At 37.7% G+C, this 22,986-nt stretch overlaps 1 protein-coding gene across 1 annotated transcript in view; it reads left to right on the top strand.

Annotated features, from left to right (window-relative positions):
- The window catches only part of LOC124161140 (ankyrin repeat and KH domain-containing protein mask-like), a 28,868-nt gene extending 20,404 nt beyond the window's left edge, over window positions 1-8,464 (top strand). Inside the window, exons 2-3 of the mRNA XM_046537375.1 lie at window positions 3,610-3,818; window positions 6,775-8,464. Coding sequence (XP_046393331.1) covers window positions 3,610-3,818; window positions 6,775-7,972 — 1,407 coding nt within the window. The 3' untranslated portion in view covers window positions 7,973-8,464. The remainder of the gene's footprint in view (window positions 1-3,609; window positions 3,819-6,774) is intronic.
- The last annotated feature ends 14,522 nt before the right edge of the window (window positions 8,465-22,986 follow it).

The following is a 22,986-nucleotide window of genomic DNA, read 5'->3' as shown; positions in this document are numbered from 1 at the left end:
CTAAAAGCTACCACTCCTCGCCAACCATATCCAGCACTTCGCCGTTCCTTTTCCTCTCCGTCCATTTTGAAAAAATATTTAACCTTAAAACCTATTAACATTGAGGTATGCATAGAAACCGATTGGCATCATTTCAGCAGTACAGGTCATTAAACTCTCAATATTCACCTACAAGAATGAGTACTCACACCTTAGAAAACAATACAGGATTAACCAAATGGCATTCCCATTTAGCTCCTCTCTCTCTCTCACTCACTTGAATAGCGTGCGCTCCGACTGACGTCGCCGGAATTTCAAGAGAAACCAATCCTTTTAAGTTCTTCGTTTGGCCGAATGATGACACTAGCGTGTTTCCCGATTGAGCAGCAATGCTGGTACTGCTATCAAGGCGGGATCTGCTAGTTTCTTTTAAGTTAAAAAACGAAGATTTGCTTGATGTATTATAGCTTAACCTAACATCAATAAATATTAATAAATAAATGCACTATAATTGATATTTATAAAAATGTAAAGCAATTTACGAGTATACGAGCACTCGAATATGCTGTAGACTACTACTTACAAAATAGTGAGACAGGCAAAATAATAACAACGATGTGAAATAGAATCGCTCAATGAATGTAAATTTTCACTAGTGGTGCAGCCTGCAATCGTAATATGCACACACAAGAAATGATAACGGGCGTATCGAAAGTGTATAACTAATTACATTAGAATGCCTCTGTGTCGCAAAATCCCTTCATGCATTAAAAAAATTATTTATAACAAATTTACTGACATACCATGAAAATAAACTAAGCACATGGGCATATTCGGTTGAAAAAAAACCATTCACAGAGTATGTGATAATCAATAAATCGTACGTAAAACTGTAATAACTAATATTTCCTCATCCTCATAAAGAATACAAAACAGATTATTACTATCCATGGCAACAAAAAATCATCGACACTTATTCTTCACTATAAGTAGCCCTATCCACAGCTTGAAACTTTATGGAAAACAGAGTTCGGGATAATAATCAATACAAACTCAATATGTTACCGTTGACTTGGCGATGTACAATTTGTCAATAGAGTCGCATAAAAGAAACAATCCCTAAGCAATTCTCACTATTTAGGAATCGTTTTATGCTTAATATTTTGAAGAATAAGCCAATATTTGATTTAAAAAATTAAGTCTTACAATCACCGAAATAATCATTAAATTTGACCTTTTCACACAAAGTTTCACTCGTAACTCTCTCTCCAAAATTATCCACCTTACTGAAGATTTTACCTGTCTTAATTCTTGTCAACTTTCAAAAAGAAATTGTTGGCAGTTCATTTCGGGCATAAAGACAACTTTTTACTGATTCTAGGGAAGGAAAGAAGCACAGTTTCCAAATTTAAAAGGAATTTTGTCAAATACTGCGAGTCATACCTGTGTGGTGTAAAGCTCTAAGAGCATCCACAAATAATTCATGAACACGTTTAAAAGATTGGTGTCAACAATGGCATTAAGACAAGATCAAAAATCAAAGATAAATCCTATATTTTATGGTAACTCTCGGAACCTAATGACTGAAGCTATGACTGAAAAACTAGGATGATACCCATTTGACAACAGGACGATTTATATTCACTGAATGGACTTCCACGATTGAAGGATTCTTATAAATGGATGACGTGAAGGAAAATGGGAAAGATAATATCTTATACAAGCATACTGAAGAGTATTTGGCAAACTGTCTGCTCCACCGCACGCAATAACTACCCTGAAGCGCGGCATTATAGAAGTCGTTTGAGTGTTTCTTTGTACGTCTTCCTCTCATCACGTCATCTTAAGAATTTGAATTGGTTTTTTTCTTATAAGAGAACGAGAAAATGCCTAAAGCTGCGGAAAGTAATATCCGGGAAGGCTGGACACGCAACTCAGCTTAAATTACAGGATCATAATTTCTTTGACCTCTGTTTCCATTAAAGCGGCCAAAATTTAAAATATTTTGCTTTCAGTTCAAAATGACTCCAGCTTCCATACCAAACTCCAATGTGTTTCCTCGCAGCTGAGACAGTTTCACTCCAACAAAGGCAATAAAGAATGTACCCAAATGCTTAGCAATGGTGAAAATGACTATACTGTGTACTGTATAAGTTAGTTTGGTGGGCATAAAACTACATACCAACGAATTGCATTAATTAGAAAAGTTCAAATGATTTCAATCAGCGGGGTAAATCTTCTAATAACTAGGGACATGAGGCCGAATTGAGAATTCTCTATTGCCATATTCGTGGAAGCGATAATGAGCAGAATGAAAAAAGAAGTTACCTCTATGGTAAAAAAAAGTGATTAGCTATAAATGCTGCTGCAAAAAATAATTAACCACTATGGAGTCTTGTAATTTCTGCGTTTGAATATGCTTCTGTTGCGAATAAATCGTAAATTATAACGTCATTAAAACTACACTCAATTTTGATGCAAACATTTTAGCCTTACGTTAATAGTATATAAAACATTCTTAATCTAATTTAAATTCAGCATCAAAGTTTTATTAAGGTGTTACAAGGAAAAAGTCCAGTATAGCTTGAAAATTTCGTGCAAATATTCAAATTTATAATAATTTGCCCTAAATTATTAATGACATCTCGATAATTTACCAGTTTTTGATTTCTAATTAAGGCATAAATTATAAAATATCATCAAGTTAAGCAAATTTTGTACCAATATTACATTAAATTTTAAAAAATGATGGTGGATGTGCGTATTTTAAATGGTCTCGAATATAGTGAAATCAGTCAAATTGATAACGGTGTTTTTCCTCCAAAGTGAAATTCATGCCAAATGCAGTGAGTTGGCTTGAAACTGATGATAAAACATAAAGTACTCCAGGATTTTCAGTTAAATGCGGAGGGTTGAATTTTTTGCACAAAATTTTGATTGAAATTCGCTGATATTCAAGAAGTTGTTGCACGCGCAAGCAAATAGACTTGTAGGCTCTGCATAACTTTTCCTGGCCATTAAAACTTTCCCCATTCCCAGACAGAAAATATTTTACATAATCCATCAATATTAGTGGAGATAATGAATAACTTTTCAAGAAAATTTAATTTTTCATAACTCTTTAATGTGATAGCTATTGAATATAATTGGACGTAAAATTCAAATAAATTTTATATTGACACGTATCATCGGTAAATAATACTGCAGGCAACACCGAAAATTTTTCCAATTATTGAAGTAAAATCTTTAGCATGATTTCATAAAATATTGTATTTCTCAAATGAAAAATGGCTTAGCATTTATGAATAGGTAATGAGTTTCAATAAGATGCCTCGTAATCACGAGCAACGTTTCGTCAAACATTTATCCTATTCAAATTATATTCCGATATCGTGTATTAATAAGGTTTGACTATGCTATAGAAATGATGACTTAGGTAAGAATAAAGTACATTTTTATACCTGTTTCCTCCTAAAATATCGAATACTTATGAGGAGAGGATGTCCTCCTACCCATGTTTCTCAACTTCAGTCCTCCATCGATCTTTCTCAAGAGTGATCCAGTTTCGATCACGTGCCTTCCCTTCATGCAGCACTGTCTTAACCGAAAGCCTCATTTCTCTCCTTGCAGGCGCGGACAGCGGTTGGCCTAGCGCTGCTGTGTCTGCTCCCTTGGTCCTCATCTCTTCCACTCGCAGCCTACCAGCCCGTCGGAGGGTTCCCAAACGCTTACCCAGGGTTCTACTACCCCGGCTACCCAGGACACCAAGCGGTTTCATATCAATACGTGCCAAGCCCCTTGCCTAAAGCCAGCACCGCCAAGGATACTTCTGCAGTCAGGTAAATAAAAAAATCACTCTAATCGGTTCTATTATAGAGGAATTTGTTTCAAAAGCGATTGGAATAAAAACAAAAAACCGTAAAACATTTACTCAGATTAGGGAAAAATTTTTACCAGAAATATCTAACGTAAAACTAAACAAGAATTCCGATGATTTAAGGTTTTTATTGGTGCATCGTTGTTGGCTGAGAAATAAGCATTCAAACTCGAATCACATTCATTTTAAAACATACAGAAGTACTATCCATGGGCTTATTCGTTCTGTAGGGATTTTTGAGAGTTCATAAGCTATAATAACCCTGGAACTTGAACTTTGGGCATTTATATCAAAATAAAAGTAGCCTTCTAAGCATACTGCCGTACTTCCCTAGTGATGCTATTAACGATTTGGAGTACACACTTCTCGATTGACACAATTACAACAGTCACCATGGAATCAAGCGCTTGATGTCGTAATAACGGCAGCCACAGATGTAAATAACTGTTAACAACACCCCATTTATGGTGCGTCATTATTTGTTAATAATCAATATATTTAGAAATTTAACATTAATTGAGGAATTGTCTCCAAACAACATGAAACTTAAGAGGCTTCACCCATAACAAATTAGGTATAAGTAATACTTTCTCCACATAAAGTGGCGTATAGTTTACTACACCATTCACTCCTTGCTACGATCTAACATAGTTTCCGGCCTGAAGTTATATTCTGCTGCGTGATAACTGATAAGCTCACATGAAAGTATTGCAATATGAGTGAAACAAACGAAATATCATCCAAAATTATTTTTAAAAGACCACTATCCCACGTATTTATAACTCGCTCATTTTTTTAACAACCATCCTTCCAGATTTTGATATCGTTTAATGCATCTTCTGATAAACTTAATTTTTTTTCGAAATTTGTCAAGTTTTCATCATATTTATAGCAAAATATTTTCTGTTATATCCTCCCTTATATTTTAGGCTCCGTTAGTATTCAGTGCCTCAACCAGCATTTAGGATAATAGTAAAATTTATACTTGATTAACTGTACCTTTCGGAATGCAGTACTCATCTATTCTGGTTTACAAGCCTGTTTTCTGATCACTTGCTGACAGTAAAAATATTATTTGGAGATACCAAAAATGGTTCATTCTTCAGCTCACAATAATTAGTTATGGTCCAACATTTGGTGAACCGGCAAAAAAAACTAATGGGCGATAGGGTGTTGCTTATTTTTTTATTTTTTCTCGGATTTTTGGTTTCTACCTCTTAAAATATGCCATGGGGTGCAGAATGGATATCCTAAAAATTTCAGCTCAATTGTTTAACATTTAGAGGTCGCTCAAAGAGCATAAATGCAATAACATTAAATTTTCCCGATTTTTTGAAGTAAAATCATTTTTTAGGGGTAACGCACGATTTGCAGCCCTTGAGAGCAAAAATTTGCCCCACTTTAACGTCCGCTCAACAGTTTTCAAGGAATACAATACATTTCCGCGAGCTACAGCAGCGCGTCACACCCCTGACGGCGAGCTGGTCGCTCGCAGGCCGCATTCACGGTCAGCGACCGTCATTGCCTTACGCCCCTCGCGCCTGTACAAGCAAAAGTCGGCTTAAGAAAGGAGGAGTCGAATACTATGTTGGCGTTTTTCATACCGAGTGTTTGCTGTACTTTATCCTTTAAAATAACATCATCTTTAAATATCATTCTCCATGGTTCCATATACTATGCTTAATCTCAACGAAAGTCTCATGAATTTATAACAATGTAAAACAATACAGGTAACTCCTTTCTTCTTCCACCGACTCTCGTTAGGGAAGGCGCGAGGGGGATTGAGCTGAAATTTTTAGGATATCCAGTCTGCTCCCCTTAGTATATTTTAAGAGGTAGAAATAAAAAATCCGAGAAAAAATAAAATATAAGCAACACCCTTATGGGCAATTTCTAATTAAAGTCATTGCAGAAAGAAGACTATTGGAACAAATTGTAATAAGAATACTGAAGCCCTTCTGGCACGTGCTCAGGAACGACAACAGCAAAGAATACTAGAAAAGGTAAATGGCAGAGATGGATAGGACGAGCAAGAATTTTGTACGTAAAGGTACAGGCGTTAGAAATAGAATGCATATCTTGCAACAAAATGAACACAGGGGCCAAAAATGAACTTGCTGAAAGTCTTGACTATGTCACAAATGGAAACCCTACTCAAAATGAAAATAATAGAAATAGACCCAAAATGGCTTTTTTTTGGCTATGGTGCATAACTTATGCGTAAAGAATAGTTATAGGACGCGTTCCGGTATGAATCGGCGTATAACCTAGGGAGGTTTAAAATATTTCTGGAGCACATTTTTGACCTCTGCCCAAAGTAAGTGAAAATAAACATTTACCGAACCCAAATTTAGCAAAATCGTTACCTCCTTCCTCCTAAAGGATTTTCTGAGTAATATATGAACATCAGTCGAATAGGTTCACTTGGCCCTAATGAATGATAAACACTGTAAACCTGTTCAACGCAAAGAATTTAAATATTTTAATTTAAAGAACTATAACTACTTAATATGCGAGGTGTATCAGAAAATTATACTGCAACATAACAATTTAATTTTTTTGAGACACTGTATTTTGTCACGAGAAAATAACGGTATATTACCTCTTTACTAATTGAATTTTTCAAATATTCTTGATGAAAAAGTTAAAATAAGTTTTAGACAAGTAATAAAGGTATAAAAAATGAAAAACGTGCTCAGAATTTTAAATTATATTCGCTTTAATAAGAGACAAGGATATTATCTAATCACCAGCAGGTATTAATTATATAATTGAAGCAAATAAGAAAGCTAATATAACAAAAAATGGTTAGTAAGTGCGTAAAAAAAGCATGCTAAGCTTTTTATTCACTTTTCCCTCACGTTGTATCAAAAATAATTGATATTTATTTAACGCTAAGATATCCGATTTCGTTTCAGTGATGTTAAAGGCGATCCCAACCAGGGGTACATAATCGCCGCGTACCCAGTACCAGTTCCTCAATATCGCTCTGCAGTTGCCGAAGATTCATCGGATGAGAAAGTGCCAACCGGCGTCCAATACCTGTACTATCCAGCCAGCACAGAAGACCTCAGACAAAATCGTCCAACATTTTTCGAGACTATCTCAAACTTTTTCTCGAATCTGAGGCCCGCAAATAGACCCGAAAGACCGCAAAGACCGGGTTTCTTAAGCGGCTTATTCGGAGGCAACCAGGAGAGCAATCTCGTGAGCCAGCCCTTCCTTCCCATAGCCGAAGAAGAAACGGGTGGTGGACCTGGACCACAGCCTGTAGTAACCAACGAAGTAGTCCCGGTACAGAAGCCAGTGGTAGCGGAAAAGCCATCGGAAGCGGAGAAGCCTACGGAAGAAGCTGAGGAAAAGCCCGAGGAAGAAGAGGAGGAAAAGCCGGCAGAGGAGGCCGAGGAACAGCAACCAGCCGAGCAACAGCCGGCCGACGAGGATGACGAACCCGAGTTGGAAACTGTGCAGGAAGCTTTTGTCGCGCCCCTGGTTTCGGAGGAAGATGCAGAAGCCCAGGCTGCCGAGATCACCTCCCGCATCCTAAGGAGGAACATGTATCTGCCAGTCGTTGGAATCCCCAGGAATGTTCCAAACAGGAGGGTAGGCGTACGCGAGACTGGGTCCTCTGGTACCGGTACCGAGAGCGGTTCAAGTCCCGCAGGTGAAGAAGATGTTGGGGAACAGGAGGAAGACGAAGAAGACACGGATAGTGTGGTCATCGGACCGGGTGGTAGCAATCCTTCCGTGGCACAGGCCAAGCCGGCAGCCATCGCCCTCGCCGGAGTCGGAGGTGTCGCTGCCGCGGCACCTTCTGGTACCGCGGTCGTCGGAGCAAATGGTCTTGCGGTCTCGGCCCCATCAGCTACGGCCATCGCGGGGCCATCTGCCGGTGCGCCTCCTCCAGGTCTGCTGCCCAAAGTCCCGGCCCACAGGGTCCCGGCTCACAAGGTTAGCGCCGAAGAGGCCAGGAGGAATGCGGCTATGATCGAGGCAGCCAGGAGACAGGCACAGCTGCTCGCTTCAGGGTTGGGAAACCTGAGGTCTTCTTCTTACCCGGCACTTCCCTATATGGCCTATCAAGCCTGGAAGGGCGAGGATTACGGCCTTAACTGAAGAGGGAGATGAAAAGAAGAAGCTGAAGAATCCTATTGCGAGTGGTAGATTGCCCCTTCATTCCAATACCGGCCCAGGAGATGGTAAATTCCCAGTGACGAACCACCCTCAATTGAGGTATAAACTCAAAAATATGTGATCAATAAAAGGAATATCTATCCGAACTTTCCGTGAAGCGCAACAAGATCAACGCAATTGCAATTTTTCTGAGGTAGCACAACATTTTTAAAACTGAATAACATATTTCCTCTGAAGCGGATATATTATGCAATCAGAATCAATTTTTTCATTGATTTAAAAAAAAATATCCTTCCAATTTTGCTCAATTGTGGAGAATGGACTTGTTTCCATTGATATATAATCAAATACACTTAAACGGCCTGCCGCAATCAGGGTGTTAAATGAGCACCATATGAGTATAGTAATTGTTTTCATGGGAAATGTCTTTCCGTGATTGTGAATTTTTTTTAATGAAATAAAGTATACAAGTTTTCCTGTCCTTTTTATTAGCCCCACTCCAAGATACTTGAAATTCTTGGCATGATATATTATTTTAGAGAGTTAGTTAACCGGATTTATTCCATATTTATCGAAGTTCTGTGCATTTATTCATTTTATTACTGTTATCCCAAAAGCTGCTACGTTGATAATAGTAAGTAATATTTCTAATAAAATTTCCTTTGCAATTAAAAATGGCTAAATTTCTTAGGAAATATATAATATTTAAAACCGGGTAGTTTATTCTGGTGTAATGCTCTAGATACCTACGCTTGTATCTTAAGACGAATTCAATTTTTCGCTCTTGTACATTGATAAAGAGCACACAGCAGTAAATTCATTTTGGGGCTATAGAAAATATTTGATTGCTTAAAATGGACTGAAGCAGTCAAAGAATTAGCAGAAAAAATTGTTTCTACTCATAAATTATTGCACCCTTATTGTCTTTAGTCTAAATTTAATGATATATTTCCTATGCCCTACCTAATGAAGAGATAAATATTATGATTAAATTCCAAATCAAGTTCAGATATTTTCATTGCCATTACTATAATAATGTATAGAAGTAGTAGAAGTATATAAATGTATAGGTGCTATGTAGGAAATAAAAGACAGTATTTGCCTTCTGGCCAGTAGTTAGGTGTTTCTTGTTTTCTTTCCACGAATAATCATTTGTGCTCGATGATGGCGACGAATAAAAATCACATCTTTACATCACCCTCCGCATGAGGAAATGTGCGCTTTGGAAAGGCACTGTTTCAGCCGCCTCGAAAGCCCCGAGAAACCCATCGCTCTTCGGACGCTTTGGATCGGTTCGGACATCTGCACGTGCCGTCAACCACGTCTTGACGCTGTTTTGCGACACGCCGCCGAGAGCAAACCAACACCTTGATTCTGAATTCCGTACGGCGGACGAGTGGACAAGAGTCATTGGTGAGGAGAAGGGTGGTGGAGGGTCCGAAATATCGCTCCCGAAAGATGCTCCACTCGGCCCTGTTCCCCGGTGTGCGCCGCCAGGAGGTGACACAATCGCGACTCGCACGCGAGGCCATTGCGGTAGAATGACGTAGCCGTGAAAGCCAACATAAAAAAAGCGCTGAATACCCTAAGAACGAACATAACATGCTCATGTAGAAAAATAGCAATAAGAAGCTACATACAGAAGCTTTAAACGATATATATTATGATTTTAATTATTTCGTGGATATAATGAACCCATAAAAGTTAGAAACACATAAAGAGCCAGATTCCAAATGCCTTTTAACGTTTGATAGAAAATAGTACACTTGTAAACAGGTCGTGATAATATTTGAAATTATCAGTACAGCAATGTAGCTCAAAATGGCCAGCAAACTCATGACCTTAAGTAGAATGATTCGTTAACTCTAGCCTTCATTCCACCCAACTTTAAAACTTTACGTTATGAAAATGACCCTAAATGTGACGTCTTCATCCCTTTACTGACCATAATTCCAGACAACAAATTAATTCGAAAATTACACCGAGAAAAACCATTTTCTGTAAACAGGATTAAATTTCTAGTTCCACATATTTTCTTAATTAGTCTACATTTTTAGCAACTAAAGCTGTCGCCAATGTCTTAGAAACATAAATCGAGCATCTTGGATGATCTCGGGAGATCCAGGTTCGATTCCCGGAAAAAAGTAACAACTTTTTCTTTGTGATTTTTTCGGACTGTACGGGAACTTGCGGATGAATACATAAAGACGCTCCTCTACTCTGCAATTATTTCCTTGGAAAGTGACATAAAAAATAAAAGGATAATTAAAAAGATTATAAAGTGAAGGAAGAGCGCTCGCCGCGGCTTGGCCGTAGTTTTTATTTGTTAAAGTCAAAGTAAAAAGCGCCAGTTAATGGAATAAACTGAATATTTCGATGGATACTGGGCAAAAGATGATAAAACAAAATATTTACATCGGTTTCAAATCAGAATTGTTAATTAAAGTTCTGATGAGCCTAATTCCAAGAGGGCACCAATTGCCACTCACAAATTAAACTCGAGGGTTAGAATGACATCTGAAAACGGGAAGAGCCTAGCTAAAACTAAGACTTTGGCGAATATATATCGCTAAGAGAGACTTTTTTCTAAGGTGATCTAATACTTATTTCAAAGAGCCACAGGAAATTTTTCTGGAATCAGAACAAGAATAGCAATATTTGATAGTGGTAAAGGCTTCCTAAAAATTTCTAATTGGGCTCCTCTGATCCGTGGCCCACCACATAACTCAACAATCCTTTTTCACGGCAACTCAAGTTGATTTTACGAGGCGTAAATGTAGAGTTGAAAGCTCAAAACGAAAGCTTGTTTATACACAACAGTATAAAATTCTTTAAAGACTCAATAACGGTAAGTTGAGAAAAACTTAATTTTTCTTGAAGATTACAATTAGCAAGGAAAATAGTCTTGTCCATCGATAAACATACATCATTAATTAAAATATACATCATGGTTGATGCACGATTATGGTTGAGATAGTAAGAACATGTCAACAATCACAAGGTTAATGATAAACCAAGATAAGTGTATGTGAACGGACTTTATGGGGCGAAGCTCAGGAATTTAGTAAATTTGTCAAAATATTACTCTAAACAAAGTAAATTAGCTACATATAGTTGATTTTACCGCTATAGCCAACGTCAAGGCGGCAAAACCGTAGGCATCCTTCGCCCAGTTTATTTCTGGTCTCTAAAATCTGATTATGACAGAGACTTAACGCAGATCTTCACCATAAGTAGTTTACGTGACTAAGGGTTATTGACCAGACCTCTCTCTGCTCTGAAAAATTAATACGGTAAAAAGTGTGTCTATCTAATTTACCAACGAATACATTTAAATGCTGGCATATAGTCGCATTTTAATGAGTGTATAAATAATATCTTGAGAATTTCGAGCTGAAGCACTAACTTTTAGTATAAGTAATACATCATGAAAAGATAAGTCATGCATGATGAATACGTTACTCTAATTCACATGGGTAAGATAGTGAAACGTCCAGGTAAACAGGCTAAAGTACTCGGCCTGAAATCGAGGGCTCCAATTTCATATCCCGGTCAAAGCGAATGATTTTTCCTCTGTGGAGTTTTGCAGGATCAATTGGTGTAATGTGGTGACAAATACCTTCCCACGGCAGTGTATCTAAGTCTTGATGACCTAAGAAATCACTGGGCAATGCCCAATAAGACAAAGAAGAATGATAAAGAAATACATGCAAGAAGAAGCACCTTCAGATACCATTCAGGGGGTTAGCTCTCAGAAATGCTTCACAGAATTTAGATAGAAGCACATAGATATAAGATTTAGATATGGAGAATAAAATACTGCCACTAAGCCCACTTGCCCGGTAAAAAGTTATAAATATAGCATTTAAGGTTATATTGACGAAGTTATCAAGCTTATCTAAATATTTTATGCTTTTACAATGAGTGAGAATGATCACCAATATTGAGCATGCAACCCGCGTGCCGCCCAAAATGTCAGCCTGGGGTGGCGCGCGCTCACTCTCGGTGCGATATCCCGGGAACCAACGGGCAGAAATGAAATATAATTGATGTGATACACTGCAAACGTCAAACGAGTCGTCGTAGAAGACAAAAAAGTGACAATAATCCGAGAGTGATATCATCTTCAGTTATGTCCGAAAAACACCCAAAAATACGAACATTTCGAAATTTTAAGTGCGATACGGCACGTTGTCTAGTATCCAATAGTTTTCATGATTTCTTTTGTCATAAAATGGAACAAAACTGGGGGGCGTCCCAAGAAAAATTCGAAATCTTTAAAAATAAGGACGACCCTACTGGGCATCCGAGTCGTGGAAAGGCCGAGGAGAGGGAGGGTCATGTGGCTTCCGAATTATTCAATCTCCGCAGTGACCAAAACATTCGTATCCACAGTGTTCCAAATTCTCCACTCTGCCCACACTTTCCTTTGCGATTCCCTTCCGCTTTCTCACTTCCCACCCACGCCCGAAATATTGCAATGCTTGGCATTCATTTCGCCAAGATTTGAGCAACACCTTTCCGATAGAGAGTCTCTTCCGACTAAATCCTTCTCGCTATGACCCCACAGACAGTAGGATTTATTTCCCATTCGTGCTTCTTATTTGCTTCCTACTAAATTCTCCGCTATATTTCTTTCACAGCAACACCGGGAGGCAGGTTTCACAATGTTATTGTTCCTTCCCTTTTTTGAGTGCCTCTCAATTCATTAGGGATAAATTTTTATTATTCATTAGTTCCAACGTTATTATTGGTGAAACAATCTATTCCAAACAATTATATTCAATTCATTGGTGCTTAAACTGATTACCGGGTGAAAAAAAAGAAATGAAATACAAGTTATCTGCTCAGTTTCCGCTAAGGATGACCATCTAAAATATTTTGTGGAAAGGCAATTTTGTGCTTTCAGTCCCATGCGCAGAGTCACAACTATAGTGAGAGCTAAGCTGTATCATTATCTCAAGGTTGACAGAAAGCAGCTGGGTTAATCTCTGATAAAGTCTGAGCAAGGCCTCTGGTAGTAGTATCTGATAGCTACTGGCAGCTGAGGTAATTTCCTCCCTGAAAATGCGGTAGAAGACCTGTGGAGAAAAAATAGCGTGGGAGAAATTAACCTTCAGATTTAATGTAATATACAATGGAAGGTATAGTGTCTGTGCCAATTACACTACACCGCACTAGTGATCGGAAGCCATCCGCAAAATCCTAGGTGTGTCCTAGATGTGAACTCTAGCTACCGAGTTCAAAATATAAGACATCATACCACAAAAAAAACCTCAAGATTTTATAATGGATATATTTAGGAAAAAAATATTACGCATTTTAAGTATGACATACTTTATAATCTGAAATGTCAACTCAACTGAATTTACTCGTTTATCGATAAAATATTCTCCCATTGACATTTTTCGCATTTAGAGTTGCTGGCGATTCCAAAATAACAAATTACCAGCCCTGCCTCGCAATCAAACTCAACTTGATCAATGAAGCTCCTAATGAGGATTTTCTATTCTTGCACGCTGGGATAAACTTTATCCTTCACAATTTTTACTACAATTGTACCTACCACTGAATATTTTCCATTAATTTTCAAGTGTTCGACTTATCCCGAAGAATGTATTTGGAAGTTTGGACTGTTAAGATATGTCTTAAAGTTATACAAGTCAGAATTCGACGTGATCTAAAATATTGTTGAATTATAGTAAATAACTTAGTGAAAAAGCATCTACCTCAAGTTCCATAACTTATTGTATGGACTGGCTACTCAAAAAAATATTGTAAATAATTATTTATCATTAAATCCGTTAAATTAATCTCATAAAATTCATAATAAAGTACAAGTTTCCTTTTCAGGTTGTATTTGCAATATACAAAAATCAATTATCTTCCAAAGAGCCACTTCCTGATTGGTAGTGATTCATGGATGGGGAAGAGAGACATAGACGCAGGGTAGGGTTCAACTGATCGCGAAAGCGGGAGACTGCGAAGTTCAGGAGTTGTGGTGCGTGCCAGGTTATCATAATTTTTTTCGCCGTCGCGATGCGGGAACCGCTCACGTCCCTATTGGGAATCAGACGAGCACACTTCGAATCGCACGAGACGAAACAAAACACGGCTTTCAGACCCGGCCAATCGTATTTCCGTCTACGCGTTCCTCGGCGTCCGTCGCGTAAGATCTGTTACACATGCTGTTCGCTTTCCTCGACCCTTCTTCCCGTTGGTTGAATCGACTTTCCCGACTCCTGCAGGGACACCGAGGAATACTTGAACCAAATGGCCTCCATGGGTGACTTAGGAGAAAGATTTAGCAGAAGAAGGCACGATTAAGACACATTCGAGCGTTTGTAATGTTCTCTTCGTGCTACTGGTTATCACTTCGACTTATTGTATCGTTCCTACTCTGATAAATCATCCCTCGCTCATTCTTTTAATTGGAAAAAAACTTTCTCAAAATTCACTAATCCTTCCTTAACCTTGTTGTTGTGTATTCCATTTTAAGGTTACTTGAAGAATTCACTTTTATATCATGTAATCATCATCTTCAGGCGTAAATGGCGATGTGATGATTGTGATATATTTATCTTATTATTGTTACCTAGTTACCAAACGGAGGAAGAGATGAATTTTAAAACGCACGCCAGAATAGGGGAAAAGGATACGCAAAGATTCGTTTATCAGAGTTTCGACTGTCCTGGTTTTCAATAATTTTCAAAAGTTCCAACTGCTCTCTGAAGTCGAGGCGATCGTTGCATAATTTTGAAATATTCATTTTAAAATCGCTCCTACAGAAGTTGCATATTAAGTGTTTAGGAAAATTACTTTTATCATCTTCGTAATTTTTGAAAGCACTCAAATATTCTTTCTTCCTGACTTCGAAGCTTCTTCCTATCTACCCTACGTAGACACCAGCAGCAGGAAGGAATATGGTGATAACTCATCAAAACCAGGGTTGCGTTGCGTAAAAAAGTAGTTGTATGAGTAAAAGTGAATTCTCTAAGAAATCTTAAAAGCTTACTCGCTCTCCTATTCGCAATCTAAGACAATTCCTTACGGGGAATAGTCATAGTTCATTGCTGAATTTTGGGCAATCACATTTCTTCAGGAACTCAGGGAGAGTATGTAATAGCAACTCAAAAACAACAAAATACTATAGGGAGGATAATTAATTTGATGTTATTATAAAACATCTTAAATGATCCAAGATAATAAGATCGACAGTCCGGAAACGGGATTAAATAGTCAATTTTATTTTTTAAGAAAAGGAAGGTTGCGCAAAGTATTGCATCGGATCCTTTTCTTACACTATAACTTAAAGGCTGAAGTGTTAAGTTCTCCTTTTTAATAAAATTAACTATATTTTTATTTTGATGAAATTAGTAATAATAAGCACAAAAATGGCACTCTTTGGGTTCTCTGAATCCCTTATTTTTAAATTGAAGTTTAAATCGCAGCATACATTTACGCAACGGCCTAATTAGATGATTCAAGGGATGATGAGTTAGTGTTAGCAGAAGGAAAGACAATTGGGAACAATCAACCGTTTGAAATGTCCATCTCGTGCAATCGGTTATCACTTCCGGCGAATCGGATTTTCTCGTGTCTTATCAATCACCCATCAGTGATTCTTTCGATCGGGCAACATGGCTAGCTTTCGATTGCACAAGCCAACCATGATGAACAAACTAAGGGGAAGAGGGAGGGAGTAAATTATTGCTGAAATTTTTTTGGCAGCAGTTTTTCCCGGAGACCCGAAGTGCGCCCAAAAGAAATTCACATAGCACAAAAGATTATTGGCAGAAGGGCAAAGATTCACAATATTATAAAAATATCTGGAATGAAGTTATACAACAAACTCGGCAGTTTGAATAAATTGTCCGGCTAAAAATTTTCAATTTAATTCGAAAAAATGGATGCAATATTTTGTAAAATAATATCAATGTAATGCTATACTCATAAGAAATAAAATTCTAATTCCGATATAACGAGCAAGTAATCTATATATTATTTGAATTAATTTAATAAATGGAAAATTAAATTGATAAAAGGGCCCTTTGAATCTCTGTCCTTGTTTTATGGGAGTTAATCATTGAAATCAATTCACCAAAGCATTTTTATCGATAATGTGATTTAGACCATTCTCGCTTTGGTAGCATTCCTGCACGTAAACCTATTTTTCGCCAGTGGAGGCAACAACATGTCAAACTACTGCCAAGATGATAGCTCTTGTGATGTAACACGGAGAAAGTTTAAGTTATGGCCATAGAATTCCAAGAAAATCATCCAATATACCAATAGGAAAGTACATCCGTTGTATTTCTATGTAGATGCTTGTTATGTGAAACATAACAGGGCTAAATATTTTTCCCACGTGAGATACTTAGTTTAAACCACAAATTTATTATTGAAGTATTCCACCAATTAGGGCCTGTGGCAGTGGCATAGCCAGAATGGCTGCCGGGGGTCCAGATCCCCCCTGAGAAAGAAAAACACAATTATTTTCCTTCATAAAAGAAGACAAAATATTGAAAAATCATGAATTTACTAAATATTTATTTATCAAATTAAGTTTTTTCGATTATGAAGAGTGTTAAAATTAGTTCAAAACCCATTACTCAGAACCCTGTTTTCAAAAATTTACCCCATGGTTTTGGACCCTCCCCCCGAACGAAATTCCTGGCTACGCGTCTGACCTAGGTTTATATGAATGTTATTTGTAGGCGTATACATTTAAGTATTCTAGCAGTCTCCCCTACCTTCATGGACTTTGAAAGTCTCCATGCCCTCTTCAACTCACACTAAGGTCTACTCCCTTTCATGCTACATATCTAAAAATCCTATTCTCTTCCCTCCTCTTCCAGCGTTCTACCTTACAACACTGTTTTTACCATACCCTCCCCGCTAAGTAATTCATCCGTACGTTCTGTTTACTCCGTATTTCAAGCTGCCTTCACTCACCCGCCATCTCCAGCACTTCGTCGTTCATCTTCCTCTCCGTTCACTTCACCTTCTCCGTTGTTCTCTAGACCCAGAACCAACCATTGGCTTAAGTCAAATTTATAATTTCATTCTGAAAACCATACAGAAATGTAGGTGAAGTATTAATAAATATCAATAACAAAAGTTTAAATAAATTATGGTTGGTGGATTTTAAAGTATCTAGCGATAAATTGTGGACACATCTTATTAGAATAAGAACGAAAAAAATTCGCCAATTTCTTGAACCGTTTATTGAACCGACCTAGGTTTCAGCAAACTATTTCCCTTATCAATTTCTATTCACAAAAAGGCTTGGCATAGAATAGACGATAATTTCATTTGATGGCGCTGATTTGTGAGTTTTTACAATCTCAAAACTTCTTGTTTATTACATTTTTTTCACCAAGGCATCACAATCACCTTCACATCACCGCGTAGGTGGCATTGGGTTGGGTACTGCAAGACTGGTTGGCTGGGCAGAGTGGAGTATTGGCCATAGCACGAAGGAAATCCTACTTACTAGGGTCCGAACAATCTGATGAAGTGCGGTTCACTGCCCCTGCATGTTTATAAGGATTAGATCGATGGATTTTTCTCTTTAATAGGAAAATCCACCAAAATCGTAGGCACATTAATGTCTGATACCAGGTTTTGCTATTTAGTGGGCCCTTTCCGCTTCTATAGCGGTGAGGTGTTTACCCCGTCCCTCCCTTTCAACCCTGTCCCCATCGCAGAGGTGTCGTAGGGCTCCTATCACGGCGGCGCCTCTTCCCTTGTTCCTTCCCATCCAGACTCCTCCTCGGGAGCGCGGGCGTATAAGTCTCAGACCTTCAGTGGACCCACCTAGGTGTCCTGATCTCTGCCCCAGCATGTTATCTATGCTTAGCCTCTGTCGACGGAAATTGACCAGGTCAGATGCAATAGGCCATACAAGACTGGCCAAAACCTATTTTATGTTTTCATTCTGAAAAAGAACACAGAAATTGTTAAGAAGGTCAATAACAACAGTAATAGAAAATAACAATAGGCAAATTTTAAAGTACCGGATGATAAATTGTGAGCACGTCTTGCTAGAATTATTGCAGAAAAAACTTTTTGATTGCAAAAATAAACGTTAGCTGGATAGACCAGCAAATTATTTCAATTTCCAAGAATAATGCATGATACGGCTGAGGAAGGAATTGACACAGCTAAACAGAGATATTATATGGCAGCGAGTCGGAATTGCCGACAAATTCGGGGATAATTACTGATCCCAGCTGGCCAACAATAACGAAACTAATAAAACCAAACCAATTTAAATATAATTTGTACAGCTGGTGTTGATTTCGGGCTGATTCTAGTCAAACGGGCTGGTCTAACCCTCAACCATTCCAATTGCATTGATAAGGGGTGGGGCATCGCGTAGATCATCAATTGAGTCCACTATCAAATGCCACTTCAGACGTTGTTTTGTGACCGTAAATTCATACTGGTGGTTCCTTTTGTGATTTCATTTCACCTTTGCGAATCCCTTGCGAGAGTAATTATATCATTCCAATCTGTCCCTATTTATGACCTCACCCGAACTCTGAGCAAGTATTTTGATTTGAACGTTAACTTTGCATATGAAGGATTGACATATAAGTAGACGGTGGTAATCTGGATCATTTAAAATATTTTCAATCTCATGGTGAGTAGAAATTTTAAGTAAAATGAACTCAGCATTGCGTCCACAACAAACGCACCTCATTACCACATATTGGAATTGGTATAAGCATAGCAGTAAGAAAAAATAGAATGAGTAGTCGCTGTTGAGAAATAAAGACGAAAGTTCACTGCTAGTAGGGAAACTGGTCAGTCCACAAATCAAAGAACTGAAAAGATGAATTTTTTTTCTTAATATTTTCAAAAAAATACGAAATTCTTATTTCTGGCCTTTTATGCATCAATTATTATTTTCACGAATTTTTACGTGGCGTTTTTGGTTAAATTATCGTTAAATGTAGATGGCGTTAAATTGTTCCAAAAAGTTGACTTCGACATGGTTTGAAAGCAGCCTCCGTCATTCCATTGGAATCCAGAGGGAGCACCCTCAATCAGTTGTGATGTAAATATTTTCGTAATCTCACTGAAGTATGCGCCACCACGCTGCTGACTCGATTTAAACCACGATGCCAAGACGTACTTTTGAAGGCCGAACGGTTAGCATCGAGCGTACGTGTACACGGCTGCAAAACGCTGTTTCGCAATAGCAAACTCTCAGCTAAACCTCCAAAACAGATGGGTCACACCGATTAATCAGATCTGGAGGACCACCGCTATGCTGAACATGAGGAGCCTAAAAAGTAACTAACTGCCAACGCAGGTGTACGGGCTAAAGCAAACAAGAAATCGAGGCTTCATACTGGCTTTTTTTAATAAATTCTCAGTACGGCTACACATTTAAAATACTTGAGTAGCCACCACTGTTGCCATTCGTCGCCACTACTGTGTTATCAAATATTTGTTGGTAAATGAAGTAGTATCGCGGTGATGACCATAAATATCGTTCTCGAATGTAGTTAGGAGATAACGGTAGTTTGGATACCTAGTTTTATTTAAAAATAAAATTGACCTTTCCATTTATTCTACAGCTCTTATAAATGTAGTCCACCATTTCCATTTCGAATATTTAATGCAATCTAAAGAAGACTTATATGAGAAAAGATTAATATTTACTTACAAAATAAGATAGGGAAGTCAGTCCCTTTACTAGGGCTTCCTGCGATTCGATAGAAAACGGAAAACACAGAAAACCACATGGTGAATTTTGGGGTAGAATTGTCAAATAAGTTTGTTATTGCAAAAATCCGTTTTTTTTTACTTAAGGCTGCAGCCTAATAGCAGCCAATTTATCTTATTCTATAAAATTAAGAAGTGACAGAATGAATATGAAAATATTTTTTTTTCTCCTCTAATTCATAAATATTTTAATCCCGCAAAAAATTAAATTACCTCAATGGCAGCTTTACTGACGACTTTATAATTTTTCTTTGAAAATAATTACTTTTGAATATATCCTCATTACTTACCGGTACATAATGATATTCATCAGATAAAATCTTTTAAGTGATAATTGATAATTCTCATCTAGTATGGTCGTCTCAGGTACAGAAGAGCCTTTATAGAAATTTTATAAACTTCTCACATTTTCGCATATTTTAAGTCCTCGAAGAAGAGAGATAAATTAAAGAAATGAATTTCAATATTAAACCAAAAATAAATAGGCATTTGCATGTTTTATAGCACACTTAATAAAATATGGTCAAAGTACTTGCTATCACTTGCGAACATTGAAATTGTTCAGTCCGTGTTTGATGCAAACCAATCATGTTCAAGCAAATCAATTAAAATGCCAATTAGGATAAGGGATGAAAAATTATAATCCTACACCAGTATCCTTAATAGTGAGGTATCTACGGGACCAATACCACATCTGGCTATATTTCATCCCCGACATTAAATGTTGCACCTACTCGCGCAGTATACAAAACCGGTCTTTCAGATAAAATGCCTCTAGGTATTTATCATTCATCAAGCGAAGAGGCTAGGTAATACCTCTGAGGAGGAAGGAATATGCACGAAAAAATCTTCTGTCAACACATGATCCAATGATGGCATTGACTTGAGTTAGCTCAGAGATACCGTAAGCTGTGTGGTAACTACATAATAATTCTTCCTCAATTACAAGCGACTGCATCATATGGCTGGGTATTACACACTGTTATTATGAAGCAATTACGCATGCCTCAAAAGCCTTTTTAATTCAAATCGACATTTATTCAGATTACATACATTTTAAGCGGTCACAGCTGCCCTCTGAGTTCTTGAAAAAAATAAATTCGAGTTGGTGCATACAGCTTCAGGGAAAGAATAATGTAGCCGGTAGCTCTCAAGAAATCAGCGTAATATCAGATTACAACATAAATTCTGTATTTATCATCATGCATCAAAATTTATGAGAGGATGAAAATTTAGGTATCATACTGATAACTGCGGCTGTAGAAATGAATGTTCGTAATATTTTAAGCAATTTTATGATATAAAACCCGTACAAATCTGAATAAAAAAAGGCTTCCAGAATAATTGCCGATTGTCTTACGAATGTGGAATGCACGTTAATTGTTTTGACAGTCAGATATTGAGGAATAGGCTCTTACGTTTCTTCTCGCGGAAACACAGTCTAAAATCTAGCACGAGGTAGATTGCGGGATAGTATTTAGATGGAATGTATCGCGGAAAAATAAAGCTTATCATGGCATTATAAAAGGCCAAGGCACTAGTGAGTAAATATTACTGTGCTTCATGAAGACTCATCATTGAGCCTTCCATGTCTTTTCTTGGATTTTATATGATTATTCACGTAATCCACCCTTCTCCAAATCAATCATCCTGAGTTCCATGGTGATATGTCTTTTGTTACCACCTCTCTAAGAGTGATAAAATAAACTGTGGCGAGGGCTTAATACTGCATACCATGCAGCTGAGAGTGCATGCCCTCACGTCCTTCTTACGCATCGCGTTTTCTGGAAGGAGTCGAGTTGGCACGGAGATAAGATCTGGCTTCCCACGCTATGGGTGCCGATTGCAATCCACAGTAGATTTCAAGCGGTAACCCTCGTTGGAAAAGCAGTTGCCAATAAGCCAAGGGTTCAAGTTCAGTAAGTACTTGTATTCCATTTTACAGGGACGATGATTGAGTGACAACTATGATGAAATGAACTCATTGGTACCAGAATTCAACACCTGATTGTCTGATTTACAGGTTGGTCAAGTCACGACAAATTGTACATGGCTTCCGACTCACCGCAGAAAAAAGAGTTTTTCCGTAAACCTTGCTCTTATCTTCCAGTCCATCGGCAAGGTAAATTTCACCTTGGATCGCCTATTAATCAAAGAATATCTTTTTACCCTGATTTTTCTAAACATCGCTAGTCTGTTTTTGCATGAATCTATATGCATAACTTAAGGGATTCCAAAGATTAATAGGACTTCCTGATATGTCTACACACGTTAATAGAACATCTTCAAATAGACGAACTATTAATGTAAGAGAGATTCTAGGCCTTATAGACATGCTCAACAGGGCCATGCTTTAAGAAAATTTCTTTTTCCTAATGACTGGGTATTGGTTTTGGAGTATTTTCTTATGGAAAATAAATACTTCTATCTTTCTAGCGTATTTCTCGATTGATAGTAAGGATTTGATTAATTTGAGGTTTTTAAGCATATTTGTACTAGAATTAGGGGAAACAATGAGAATGGAATGTATAATTTTACAATTTTGATGATTAAGTAGAGATACTAATGCTCTATTTGATAGTGAGATGAAAATCATTAAGATAATACATCACTCCTGAACGGTCGGTTGAATTTTATCTTTCTCGTAACTTACCACTTGTTAAAACATACTTTACCATATTGATATCATCCAAGTATGCCCTTGAACAGACTTGGAATCTCAATGATAGAATTTAATCATAGAAAATGGTCTGGTAAAGTTTAAAAAAATTGAATACAGTACAATGTTTTCATTGGTATTCTTTGTTTACCCTTAAAATTTCAATTACACGCGTTAAGTACGTAACAAGCAACAAGTCACAAAAAACAACAGTTGTGCGGTAGTGATGCTTCCTCTTGACTGAATAAACATTTCCTGATTTTTTTCAACGAAATTATTTTCACTATACTTCCCCCCATCTTGGCTTACGGCCAAATTGCTTGTCTTACGCACTAGTCGTTATCTCATAGCATGGAGGGAAGAAGATGATACGAGAGGAAATAATTAGATTTTTTTCAACCAGCATTTCCTTGTATCTCCTTCCACCCAACAAGTCTTTGCTTCCCTCTTTCTTGTAATCGTTCCTCCTCCCCTCTCCCACTCATCCCTAACTACCTTTCCATCCCTCTTACCCCTTTCCACACCACCTAATGGTTACAAAGTTTCCCCCCGCCCTACATAACTTGCCCATCCTCAATAGTCTTTCTCCCTCTATCGC

This window comes from Ischnura elegans, chromosome 6, assembly GCF_921293095.1.
Source record: "Ischnura elegans chromosome 6, ioIscEleg1.1, whole genome shotgun sequence".
In the NCBI taxonomy this organism is placed as follows: Eukaryota; Metazoa; Arthropoda; class Insecta; order Odonata; family Coenagrionidae; genus Ischnura; species Ischnura elegans.
The sequence above is the reverse complement of the archived record's forward strand: the minus strand, read 5'-3'. Positions and strand labels throughout refer to the sequence as shown.